Source organism: Ranitomeya imitator, chromosome 3 (assembly GCF_032444005.1).
Source record: "Ranitomeya imitator isolate aRanImi1 chromosome 3, aRanImi1.pri, whole genome shotgun sequence".
Taxonomy (NCBI): domain Eukaryota; kingdom Metazoa; phylum Chordata; class Amphibia; order Anura; family Dendrobatidae; genus Ranitomeya; species Ranitomeya imitator.
Genome location: NC_091284.1, coordinates 770,912,228 through 770,924,905, shown reverse-complemented (window position 1 = coordinate 770,924,905; position 12,678 = coordinate 770,912,228). Strand labels below are relative to the sequence as shown.

The window sequence follows — 12,678 nt, the reverse complement described above, 5'->3', positions numbered from 1 at the left end:
TGCGATACTCAGGGACATGGCCAAGGTAAGGAAGGCTGAAAAACGACCACGTTTGACCAAGAAACATAAGATAAAACGTTAAGACTGGGCCAAGAAATATCTTAAGACTGACTTTTCAAAGGTTTTATGGACTAATGAAATGAGTGACTCTTGATGGGCCAGAGGCTGGATCAGTAAAGGGCAGAGAGCTCCACTCCGACTCAGACGCCAGCAAGGTGGAGGTGGGGTACTGGTATGGGCTGGTATCATCAAAGATGAACTTGTGGGACATTTTCGAGTTGAGGATGGAGTGAAGCTCAACTCCCAGACCTGCTGCCAGTTTCTGGAAGACAACTTCTTCAAGCAGTGGTACAGGAAGAAGTCCGTATCGTTCAAGAAAAACATGATTTTCATGCAGGACAATGCTCCATCACATGCCTGCAACTGCTCCACAGCAGGGCTGGCCAGTAAAGGTCTCAAAGAAGAAAAAATTACATGGCCCCCTTGTTCACCTGTACTGAACCCCATAGAGAACCTGTGGTCCCTCATAAAATGTGAGATCTACAGGGAGGGAAAACAATACACCTCTCGGAACAGTGTCTGGGAGGCTGTGGTGGCTGCTGCACGCAATGTTGATCGTAAACAGTTCAAGCAACTGACAGAATCTATGGATGGATGGAAGGCTGCTGAGTGTCATCATAAAGAAAGGTGGCTATATTGGTCACTAATTTTTTTGGGTTTTGTTTCTGCATGTCAGAAATATTTATTTCTAAATTTTGTTATATTGGTTTACCTGGTGAAAATAAACAAGTGAGATAGGAATATTTGTTTTTTATTAAGTTGCCTAGTAATTCGGCTAGGTTCACATTGCGTTAGTGCAGTCCGTTCAACGCATGCGTTAAACGGACTGCGTTAACGCAAGTGCCGAAAAAGATTGAGTTATGCGATCGCGCTAGCGCAGATGCTCTATCTGTGCTAGTGGTGACGGACCCGGAAACGCTGCAGCCTGCGTCCGAGGGTCCGTCACAGAATGACGGCACATCGCTAGCGCATGCCGATTATGGCATGCGTTGGCGATGCGCCCGATAATAGGGGTTAATGGCAGCTTTAACGGACTACGTTACACCGCGTTATGCCACAGTGTAACGAAGTCCGTCTAACGGACTGCCATAACGCAATGTGAACCCAGCCTTAGGCTAGGTTCACATTGCGTTAATGGCAATGCACTGACGGCACCTATTACATAGCGTCACTAACGCTATGTAACGGATGCGTTAGCGCACCCATTAACTGCCATTATGTAGCGCATCGCTAACGCATGTCATAATCTGCATGCGTTAGCGATGTGCCGTCATTCTGTGACGGACCCTCGGACGCGGTCTGCAGCGTTTTCGGGTCCGTCACCACTAGCACAGATGGAGCATGTGTTGAACGGACTGCACTAACGCAGTGTGAACCTAGCCTTACCTGCACAAACAGATATCCTCCTAAGGCCTGTTTCACACGTCAGTGTCTCCGGTACGTGAGGTGAGTTTCCTCACGTACCGGAGACACTGACAGATGTAGACACATAAAAATCAATGCATCTGTGCAAATGTCATTGATTTTTTTGCGGACCGTGTCTCTGTGTGCCAAACACTGAGACATGTCAGTGTTCGTGGGAGCGCACGTATTACGCGGACCCATTAAAGTCAATAGGTCTGTGTAAAACACGTACCGCACACGGACGTTGTCCGTGTGCAGTCCGTGTGCCGTACAGGAGACAGCGCTACATTAAGCGCTGTCCCCCCACTGGTGCTGAAGCCGCGATTCAGTAGGGGTGGAGCCGCATATTCATTACTGTAATCGGCGGCCCCACGTGACCGCATACAGGAGAAGATGCGGCCAGAACAGGAAGCAGCGTCAGCCAACGAGGGAGGCGGGTGAGTATTTTCAGAACAGCGGGGGGGTGGGAGGGCCGGGGGGCACATAGATCTTTATTTTAAACACTATTATTCATATCTTCTCTGCATCAAACGCTGCTGCAGGGAAGATATGAATCGCGGCCGCACGTGTGCCACACTGATGTGCCACAGAAACGTAGGGCCACACGGACACGGATAATTCCGGTACCGATCTTTTCCGGTACCGGAATTATCTGAGCGTGTGAAACCGGCCTGAGATAGCCAAATCTAAAAAAAAAAAACACTCCAACTTCCAAAAATATTAAGCTTTGATATTTGAGTCTTTTGGGTTGAGAACATAGTTATTGATCAGTAATAAAAAATAATCCTCTAAACTACAACGTGCCTAATAATTCTGCACACAGTGTAGATTGATTGTGCCTTTGGGATGCTTTCTTGCAGCTATATAGCTGTTTGAGGAATAATTATTGGGGATTTTTGATATGTGCAGCCTCTTATGGTCGTAGATGTGGGTTGTGGTGCCTTTTGGGTTTCCTACTCTTTTAATATTTGTGTGGTTTTTCTATGTATTTTTTTGAAATGTAATAAAGATTTATATTTTTCCAATTTATGGTTTGGGTTCATATGTGCTTATCAGAATAATGTAATGTTGGAAAAGATATTGGTTGTTCACAGTCAGCTGTGTCTAAAATCTGGACCAAATACAAGCAACATGGGAAGTTTGTTAAAAGCAAACAAACTGGAAGACCAAGGAAGACATCAAAGCATCAAGACCGGAAACTTAAAGCAATATGTCTCCAAAACAGGAAATGCACAACAAAACAAATGAGGAACAAATGGGTGGAAACTGGAGTCAGTCTGTGACCTAAGTGTAAGAAATTGCCTAAAGGAAATGGGATTTACATACAGAAAAGCTAAACGAAAGCCATCATTAACGCTTAAACAGAAGAAAACAAGGTTACAATGGGCTAAGGAAAAGCAATCGTGGACTGTGGATGACTGGATGAAAGTCATATTCAGTGATGAATCGCGAATCTACATTGGGCAAGGTGATGATGCTGGAACTTTTCTTTGGTGCCGTTCCAATGGGATTTATAAAGATGACTGCCTGAAGAGAACATGCAAATTTCCACAGTAATTGATGATATGGGGCTGCATGTCAGGTAAAGGCACTGGGAAGATGGCTGCCATTACATCTTCAATAAATGCACAAGTTTATGTTGATATTTTGGACTCTTTTCTTATCCCATCAATTGAATGGATGTTTGGGGATGATTAAATCATTTTTCAAGATGATCATGCATCCTGCCATAGAGCAAAACTGTGCAAACATTCCTTGAAAAAGACACATAAGGTCAATGTCATGGCCTGCAAACAGTCCGGATCTCAATCCAATTGAAAATCTTTGGTGGAAGTTGAAGAAAATGGTCCATGACAAGAATCCAACCTGCAAAGCTGATCTGCCAACAGCAATCAGAGAAAGTTGGAGCCAGATTGATGAAGAGTCCTGTGGGACACTCATTAAAGGGACACTGTCACCTGAATTTGGAGGGAACAATCTTCAGCCATGGAGGCGGGGTTTTGGGGTTTTTGATTCACCCTTTCCTTACCTGCCGGCTGCATGCTGGCTGCAATATTGGATTGAAGTTCATTCTCTGTCCTCCGTAGTACATGCCTGCACAAGGTGCAATCTTGCCTTGCGCAGGCGTGTACTATGGAGGACAGAGAATGAACTTCAATCCAATATTGCAGCCAGCATGCAGCCAGCGGGTAAGGAAAGGGTGAATCAAAAAACCCAAAACCCCGCCTCCATGGCTGAAGATTGTTCCCTCCAAATTCAGGTGACGGTGTCCCCTTAAGTCCTTGCCTCAGAGACTGCAAGCTGTTATAAAAGCCAGAGGTGGTGCAACAAAATACTAGTGATGTGTTGGAGTGTTTTGTTTGTTTGTTTTTCATGATTCCATTATTTTTCCCCTATGCTTGGTTACAAAAAGTAACCATTACTGGCTCCCACATCTTTTGTTCTTGATTTCTTTTGGTGTTTCTTAAAGCCAGAAAGCTGCCATTTGAAATTACTGTAGTTTTGTGCCATGTCTGTGATCTGCTTTTTTTCTACAAAATTAGACAACTGAATGAACATCCTCCAAGGCCGGTGATTCCGTAATTTTTGCCACGGGTTGTATATGGTGTGGAATATATAGATGTATTGCTGGGAATTATTGATCTTGGTTAATACATTATTAAAGGGACACTCAAACATTAATAAAAATACCCGAAAGGAATGAATTTAAAAAAAATGATTATATATATATTTTGTTTTTTTGCACCTTTATTGTTCACGGTGTCAACGCGGCACACTCCTTGTGCATACTAATGTAATCATGCTTTGATGGATTTGATTGGCTATTTCTATATATGATCATATGTTTTGCCATTCTTCTATCCTATGACTAAGGGCGCTACCACCGCGCCAGAAACGCGTCAGGTTCTTTTATTATTTCAATCATGGCTTGACATGCCGAATAAAGGTTTTTGATTTTACCTCACGGGGTTGGTGTGTCGGAGAAAATCCCTCTCTTTTTTTTTTTCTTCATCATGTCTGGTTTTAGACTGCTGATCCTTCTGTTATTGATCAGATAAGTCGGCACTTGAGTCTGTCAGCGTCCCTCTTATAGAGAACACAGGAGCACTTGACTGAGCCAATGGTTACGCTATACGGAGGAGTCGGTTCAGACCGCTATTGCCTAAGCGATCGGCCATACCAGACAGCAATGTCACTCCAGTCTAGTTCTTACTCCTTGGAAGGTCTGGTCTCTATTTCCAGGGACCTGTGGCTGTAGGATGGCTATAGTCTGCAGTGTGGCATGGTCTATTCCCATGGTTTTTGTATGCCTGTTTTTTTTTAGAATAAGTTTCATTTTTGTTCTTATGTGTAATACTTTTATTCTTACTTTAATTGTATGTGCTAAAACGCTTTAAATTTCTGTGTTGGGTATAACCGTTTACTTTTGATTAATTTTTTCCTAGTTCAATAGCAATGTGTTAGATTATTTTGATGATTAATGCTAATAATTTTTTGCCTTCTACAGGAGCCTCCTAAACACGCTGACGGTATTGCATCAGTTTGTATATATTGTGGAACTGCTCCTGTCTCTTACATTTTAAAGGTATATAACTACGGTATTCCCAAAGATTGCGAGCAAAACAACAACATAGTAAGTATTTGATCCTCTTACAGTTCTCCAACCACATTATTAAAGAGAAATGCCTAGTTGATGTAGGTAGTAGTATCTAATAAATTTCTGGTGTATTGTGAAATAAAGCGAACATTCTGAATCTATAAACTGATTTTTCAGCAGTTTTCACAATTTAAATTAGATACATTTCTAAATGGATCTCTTAGACCTGACAAGGCTGGTGTATTTACTATGAAAATCAATTTCAGCCTGTGTATGAATAATATTATAATGGCAGTTAAACTTAAATTGATTAACTCCGTTTCTGCCCACCTAGCCTGATTGACAGCTCCTCAGTGTCTCTCCACGCTGCAGAGTCTCACCGTTCAATATAAGCTGCAGCTATCAGACTGAATAAACTTGGATTCCTGAGCAATTTCACACTGTAGTAAGACTCCTAAGTTACTCGTTTTAATATCAGGATTATACATTCATTCTGATACGATTTTCAAAATAAATACATCAGATCTAAAATGTTTTTGTCATTTTTGCCGTTTGTATTGAGAAATCTGATGACTAATACGCTTTAGGGTGTGTTTCCCGTCTTACACATTTATAGCTTATGCTTAAACATATAATAGGTGATGGTCCTTTCTCTGGTAAACATACCTGTTTAATAGTGGGCACCTGTTCTAGCAAAATGGCAAATCTGTAAGGCTACTGTTCGATTATGTACATTGTAGGGAACCGGTCATGTTGAGAATGGTTTCTGATCTGCAGGCAGGATGTTATAGAGCAGGAGGAGCTGATCACATTGAAATACAATTTTGTGGGAAATTTTTCAGTAAAACTTGCATGTTTGTATGCATGAGTCCAGTGGGCGGTCCTATATCAGTGATTGACAATCTTCCCTGTATGACTGCAGGCATCAATAGTTGTCAGTTGTGTAGCACTGCCCCATGGACTCCTATGCTTGCAAACACCGCGGATTTCAATGAATAAAATTCAAGTTGTACAGAATCTTTTTCCAACAAGCCTATATATCACTGTGAATGATAGGGAAGACTGGAGAGCAGGACGCTTCCTAGTTTAGTGCCATCCATGCTGCAGGTTTACAGCAAAAACCTCTAACAAATTGATTCAAAATAAGAACAATTCTCTCCTTCCGAACATCCACTGTAAATGTAGAGCTCATCGGGCAGAAGCAGGTGCCATCAGCAGTAGATGTCAGCTGTATATCATGGCAGACTCCCTGCTCCAATATCTGTGATAAGCGGATAGCACTGATTGTTGCCAAACTTTTAGATGTCATGGTGCTTATTGACTGCAGCTATAATTCGTTGTGAGAAGAAGGGGGCTCTGGGTTCGCCAGCTATGATGACCTGTTTAACTCCTGACAGTGTAAGTTGGTAGCAAGTGAATAAAGCACCAAAGGGTTCATGTAAGAGAGGGAGGTCTGTTGAAGACCTCTTTGCCTTTCATTGCAGAGCTCCACTCAAACCATCCTGTGTGCAGGCTTCAAAAGCGACTGATTTTTGCTATATGCAGCAATATTGTGGTATTTCTGCATATAGCACAAACTATTAGATGATCACGGGTTCAAGTCCCCTAAGAAGACTAATAAAAACTAGTGAAAAGTAAAAAAAAAAAAAAAATGTAACCCCTTCACGAAATATGACATATATTTACTAAGAATGAGCACTAAAGTGCTTGGATGCTCGTTACTCGAACCGAGCAATCCCTAATGCTCGTTTGGAGTGACGAGTATAATGGGAGTCAATGGGAATTCCAAGCATTTTGCTTGCAGACCAGACTAGGAGTTCTGGGTGACAGTGAAAGTGTCGAAATGGATGGAAACCGTGCTGAATAGAAGACCAATTGAAGCATCTCTGACTCCCAGATCGTTGCTGAGAACAGTGGTTTCAGACTTTTACTCCAGTTTAAAGATATAGTAACATAGTAACATAGTTAGTAAGGCCGAAAAAAGACATTTGTCCATCCAGTTCAGCCTATATTCCATCATAATAAATCCCCAGATCTACGTCCTTCTACAGAACCTAATAATTGTATGATACAATATTGTTCTGCTCCAGGAAGACATCCAGGCCTCTCTTGAACCCCTCGACTGAGTTCGCCATCACCACCTCCTCAGGCAAGCAATTCCAGATTCTCACTGCCCTAACAGTAAAGAATCCTCTTCTATGTTGGTGGAAAAACCTTCTCTCCTCCAGACGCAAAGAATGCCCCCTTGTGCCCGTCACCTTCCTTGGTATAAACAGATCCTCAGCGAGATATTTGTATTGTCCCCTTATATACTTATACATGGTTATTAGATCGCCCCTCAGTCGTCTTTTTTCTAGACTAAATAATCCTAATTTCGCTAATCTATCTGGGTATTGTAGTTCTCCCATCCCCTTTATTAATTTTGTTGCCCTCCTTTGTACTCTCTCTAGTTCCATTATATCCTTCCTGAGCACCGGTGCCCAAAACTGGACACAGTACTCCATGTGCGGTCTAACTAGGGATTTGTACAGAGGCAGTATAATGCTCTCATCATGTGTATCCAGACCTCTTTTAATGCACCCCATGATCCTGTTTGCCTTGGCAGCTGCTGCCTGGCACTGGCTGCTCCATGTAAGTTTATCATTAACTAGGATCCCCAAGTCCTTCTCCCTGTCAGATTTACCCAGTGGTTTCCCGTTCAGTGTGTAATGGTGATATTGATTCCTTCTTCCCATGTGTATAACCTTACATTTATCATTGTTAAACCTCATCTGCCACCTTTCAGCCCAAGTTTCCAACTTATCCAGATCCATCTGTAGCAGAATACTATCTTCTCTTGTATTAACTGCTTTACATAGTTTTGTATCATCTGCAAATATCGATATTTTACTGTGTAAACCTTCTACTAGATCATTAATGAATATGCTGAAGAGAACAGGTCCCAATACCGACCCCTGCGGTACCCCACTGGTCACAGCGACCCAGTTAGAGACTATACCATTTATAACCACCCTCTGCTTTCTATCCCTAAGCCAGTTACTAACCCATTTACACACATTTTCCCCCAGACCAAGCATTCTCATTTTGTGTACCAACCTCTTGTGCGGCACGGTGTCAAACGCTTTGGAAAAATCGAGATATACCACGTCCAATGACTCACCGTGGTCCAGTCTATAGCTTACCTCTTCATAAAAACTGATTAGATTGGTTTGACAGGAGCGATTTCTCATAAACCCATGCTGATATGGAGTTAAACAGTTATTCTCATTGAGATAATCCAGAATAACATCCCTCAGAAACCCTTCAAATATTTTACCAACAATAGAGGTTAGACTTACTGGCCTATAATTTCCAGGTTCACTTTTAGAGCCCTTTTTGAATATTGGCACCACATTTGCTATGCGCCAGTCCTGCGGAACAGATCCTGTCGCTATAGAGTCCCTAAAAATAAGAAATAATGGTTTATCTATTACATTACTTAGTTCTCTTAGTACTCGTGGGTGTATGCCATCCGGACCCGGAGATTTATCTATTTTAATCTTATTTAGCCGATTTCGCACCTCTTCTTGAGTTAGATTGGTGACCCTTAATATAGGGTTTTCATTGTTTCTTGGGATTTCACCTAGCATTTCATTTTCCACCGTGAATACCGTGGAGAAGAAGGTGTTTAATATGTTAGCTTTTTCCTCGTCATCTACAACCATTCTTTCCTCACTATTTTTTAAGGGGCCTACATTTTCAGTTTTTATTCTTTTACTATTGATATAGTTGAAGAACAGTTTGGGATTAGTTTTACTCTCCTTAGCAATGTGCTTCTCTGTTTCCTTTTTGGCAGCTTTAATTAGTTTTTTAGATAAAGTATTTTTCTCCCTATAGTTTTTTAAAGCTTCAATGGTGCCATCCTGCTTTAGTAGTGCAAATGCTTTCTTTTTACTGTTAATTGCCTGTCTTACTTCTTTGTTTAGCCACATTGGGTTTTTCCTATTTCTAGTCCTTTTATTCCCACGAGGTATAAACCGCTTACACTGCCTATTTAGGATGTTCTTAAACATTTCCCATTTATTATCTGTATTCTTATTTCTGAGGATATTGTCCCAGTCTACCAGATTAAGGGCATCTCTAAGCTGGTCAAACTTTGCCTTCCTAAAGTTCAGTGTTTTTGTGACTCCCTGACAAGTCCCCCTAGTGAAAGACAGGTGAAACTGCACAATATTGTGGTCGCTATTTCCTAAATGCCCAACCACCTGCAGATTTGTTATTCTGTCAGGTCTATTAGATAGTATTAGGTCTAAAAGTGCTGCTCCTCTGGTTGGATTCTGCACCAATTGTGAAAGATAATTTTTCTTGGTTATTAGCAGAAACCTGTTGCCTTTATGGGTTTCACAGGTTTCTGTTTCCCAGTTAATATCCGGGTAGTTAAAGTCCCCCATAACCAGGACCTCATTATGGGTTGCAGCTTCATCTATCTGCTTTAGAAGTAGACTTTCCATGGTTTCTGTTATATTTGGGGGTTTGTAACAGACCCCAATGAGAATTTTGTTACCATTTTTCCCTCCATGAATTTCGACCCATATGGACTCGACATCCTCATTTCCTTCGCTAATATCCTCCCTTAAAGTGGACTTTAGACAAGACTTTACATAGAGACAAACCCCTCCTCCTCTCCGATTTTTACGATCCTTTCTAAATATACAATAAAACATTCGAAATCAACGAGAAATTGGACTTTGCAGCAAAAAAATTTTAAGAAATATTCTTTCCTGTATAATGACATGTATATAAAGCAAAATTTAAAAAGGATTTTAAAAAATAATAATTTAACCCCTTCCCGACCCATGACGCCACGTAGGCGTCATGAAAGTCGGTGCCAATCCGACCCATGACGCCTATGCGGCGTCATGGAAAGATCGCGTCCCTGCAGGCCGGGTGAAAGGGTTAACTCCCATTTCACCCGATCTGCAGGGACAGGGGGAGTGGTAGTTTAGCCCAGGGGGGGTGGCTTCACCCCCTCGTGGCTACGATCGCTCTGATTGGCTGTTGAAAGTGAAACTGCCAATCAGAGCGATTTGTAATATTTCACCTATTATAACGGGTGAAATATTACAATCCAGCCATGGCCGATGCTGAAATATCATCGGCCATGGCTGGAAATACTAATGTGCCCCCACCCCACCGATCGCCCCCGCAGCCCCCCGATCTGGCCGGTACACTGCTCCGGCTCCCCTCCGTCCAGTGCTCCGCTCCCCCCCGTGCTCTTGTCCGCTCCCCCCGTGCTCCAATCACCCCCCCCCCGTGCTCCAATCACCCCCCCTGCACTCCGATCCACACCCCCCGGTGCTCCGTTCCACCCCCCCGTGCTCCATTCCAGCCCCCCCGTGCTCCATTCCAGCCCCCCGTGCTCCGTTCCACCCCTCCCGCGCTCCGATTCCCCCCCCCCCCCCGTGCTCCGATCCCCCCCCCCCCCCGTGCTCCGATTCCCCCCCCCCCCCCCGTGCTCCGATCCCCCCCCCGTGGTCCCCCCCACTCCATCATACTTACCGATCCAGCCGGGGTCCCGTCCGTCTTCTCCCTGGGTGCCGCCATCTTCCAAAATGGCGGGCGCATTCGCAGTGCGCCCGCCGAATCTGCCGGCCGGCAGATTCGTTCCAAGGTGCATTTTGATCACTGAGATATAATCTATCTCCGTGATCAAAATAAAAAAAATAATAAATGACCCCCCCCCATTTGTCACCCCCATAGGTAGGGACAATAAAAAAATAAAGAATTTTTTTTTTCCCACTAATGTTAGAATAGGGGTAGGGTTAGGGGTAGGGCTAGGGGTAGGGTTAGGGCTAGGGTTAGGGTTTCGGTATGTGCACACGTATTCTGGTCCTCTGCGGATTTTTCCGCTGCGGATTTGATAAATCCGCAGTGCTAAACCGCTGCGGATTTATGGCGGATTTACCGCGTTTTTTTCTGCGCATTTCACTGCGGTTTTACAACTGCGATTTTCTATTGGAGCAGTTGTAAAACCGCTGCGGAATCCGCACAAAAGAAGTGACATGCTGCGGAATGTAAACCGCTGCGTTTCCGTGCAGTTTTTCCGCAGCATGTGTACAGCGATTTTTGTTTCCCGTAGGTTTACATTGAACTGTAAACTCATGGGAAACTGCTGCGGATCCGCAGCGTTTTCCGCAGCGTGTGCACATACCTTTAGAATTAGGCTATGTGCACACGGTGCGGATTTGGCTGCGGATTCGCAGCAGTGTTCCATCAGGTTTACAGTACCATGTAAACATATGAAAAACCAAATCCGCTGTGCCCATGGTGCGGAAAATACCGCGCGGAAACGCTGCGTTGTATTTTCCGCAGCATGTCAATTCTTTGTGCGGATTCCGCAGCGTTTTACACCTGTTCCTCAATAGGAATCCGCAGGTGAAATCCGCACAAAAAACACTGGAAATCCGCGGAAAATCCGCAGGTAAAACGCAGTGCCTTTTACCCGCGGATTTTTCAAAAATGGTGCGGAAATATCTCACACGAATCCGCAACGTGGGCACATAGCCTTAGGGTTAGGGTTGGAATTAGGGTTGTGGTTAGGGTTAGGGGTGTGTTGGGGTTAGGGTTGTGGTTAGGGGTGTGTTGCGGTTAGGGTTGTGATTAGAGTTATGGCTACAGTTGGGATTAGAGTTAGGGGTGTGTTGGGGTTAGTGTTGGAGGTAGAATTGAGGGGTTACCACTGTTTAGGCACATCAGGGGTCTCCAAACGCAACATGGCGCCACCATTGATTCCAGCCAATCTCGTATTCAAAAAGTCAAATGGTGCTCCCTCACTTCCGAGCCCTGAAGTGTGCCCAAACAGTGGTTTACCCCCACATATGGGGTACCAGCATACTCAGGACAAACTGCGCAACAATTACTGGGGTCCAATTTCTCCTGTTACCCTTGTGAATCTAAAAAAATGCTTGCTAAAACATAATTTTTGAGGAAAGAAAAATGATTTTTTATTTTCACGGCTCTGCGTTGTAAACGTCTGTGAAGCACTTGGGGGTTCAAAGTGCTCACCACATATCTAGATAAGTTCCTTGGGGGGTCTAGTTTCTAAAATGGGGTCACTTGTGGGGGTTTCTACTGTTTAGGCACACCAGGGGCTCTGCAAACGCAACGTGACACCCGTAGACCATTCCATCAAAGTCTGCATTTCAAAAGTCACTACTTCCCTTCTGAGCCCCGACGTGTGCCCAAACAGTGGTTTACCCCCACTCATGGGGTATCAGCGTATTCAGGAGAAACTGGACAACAACTTTTGGGGTCCAATTTCTCCTGTAACCCTTGGGAAAATAAAAAATTCTGGGCTAAATAATTATTTTTGAGGAAAGAAAACGTATTTATTATTTTCACGGCTCTGCATTATAAACTTCTATGAAGCACTTGGGGGTTCAAAGTGCTCACCACACATCTAGATAAGTTCCTTTGGGGGTCTAGTTTCCAAAATGGGGTCACTTGTGGGGGGTTTCTACTGTTAAGCCACATCAGGGGCTCTGCAAACGCAACGTGACGCCCACAGAGCATTCCATCAAAGTCTGCATTTCAAAACGTCACTACTTCACTTCCGAGCCCCGGCATGTGCCCAAACA

At 43.7% G+C, this 12,678-nt stretch overlaps 1 protein-coding gene across 1 annotated transcript in view; it reads left to right on the top strand.

Annotated features, from left to right (window-relative positions):
* The window catches only part of RNF17 (ring finger protein 17), a 341,311-nt gene that overhangs the window by 290,553 nt on the left and 38,080 nt on the right, over positions 1–12,678 (top strand). Inside the window, exon 24 of the mRNA XM_069759912.1 lies at positions 4,973–5,098. Within this exon, the coding sequence (XP_069616013.1) occupies positions 4,973–5,098 (126 nt within the window). The remainder of the gene's footprint in view (positions 1–4,972; positions 5,099–12,678) is intronic.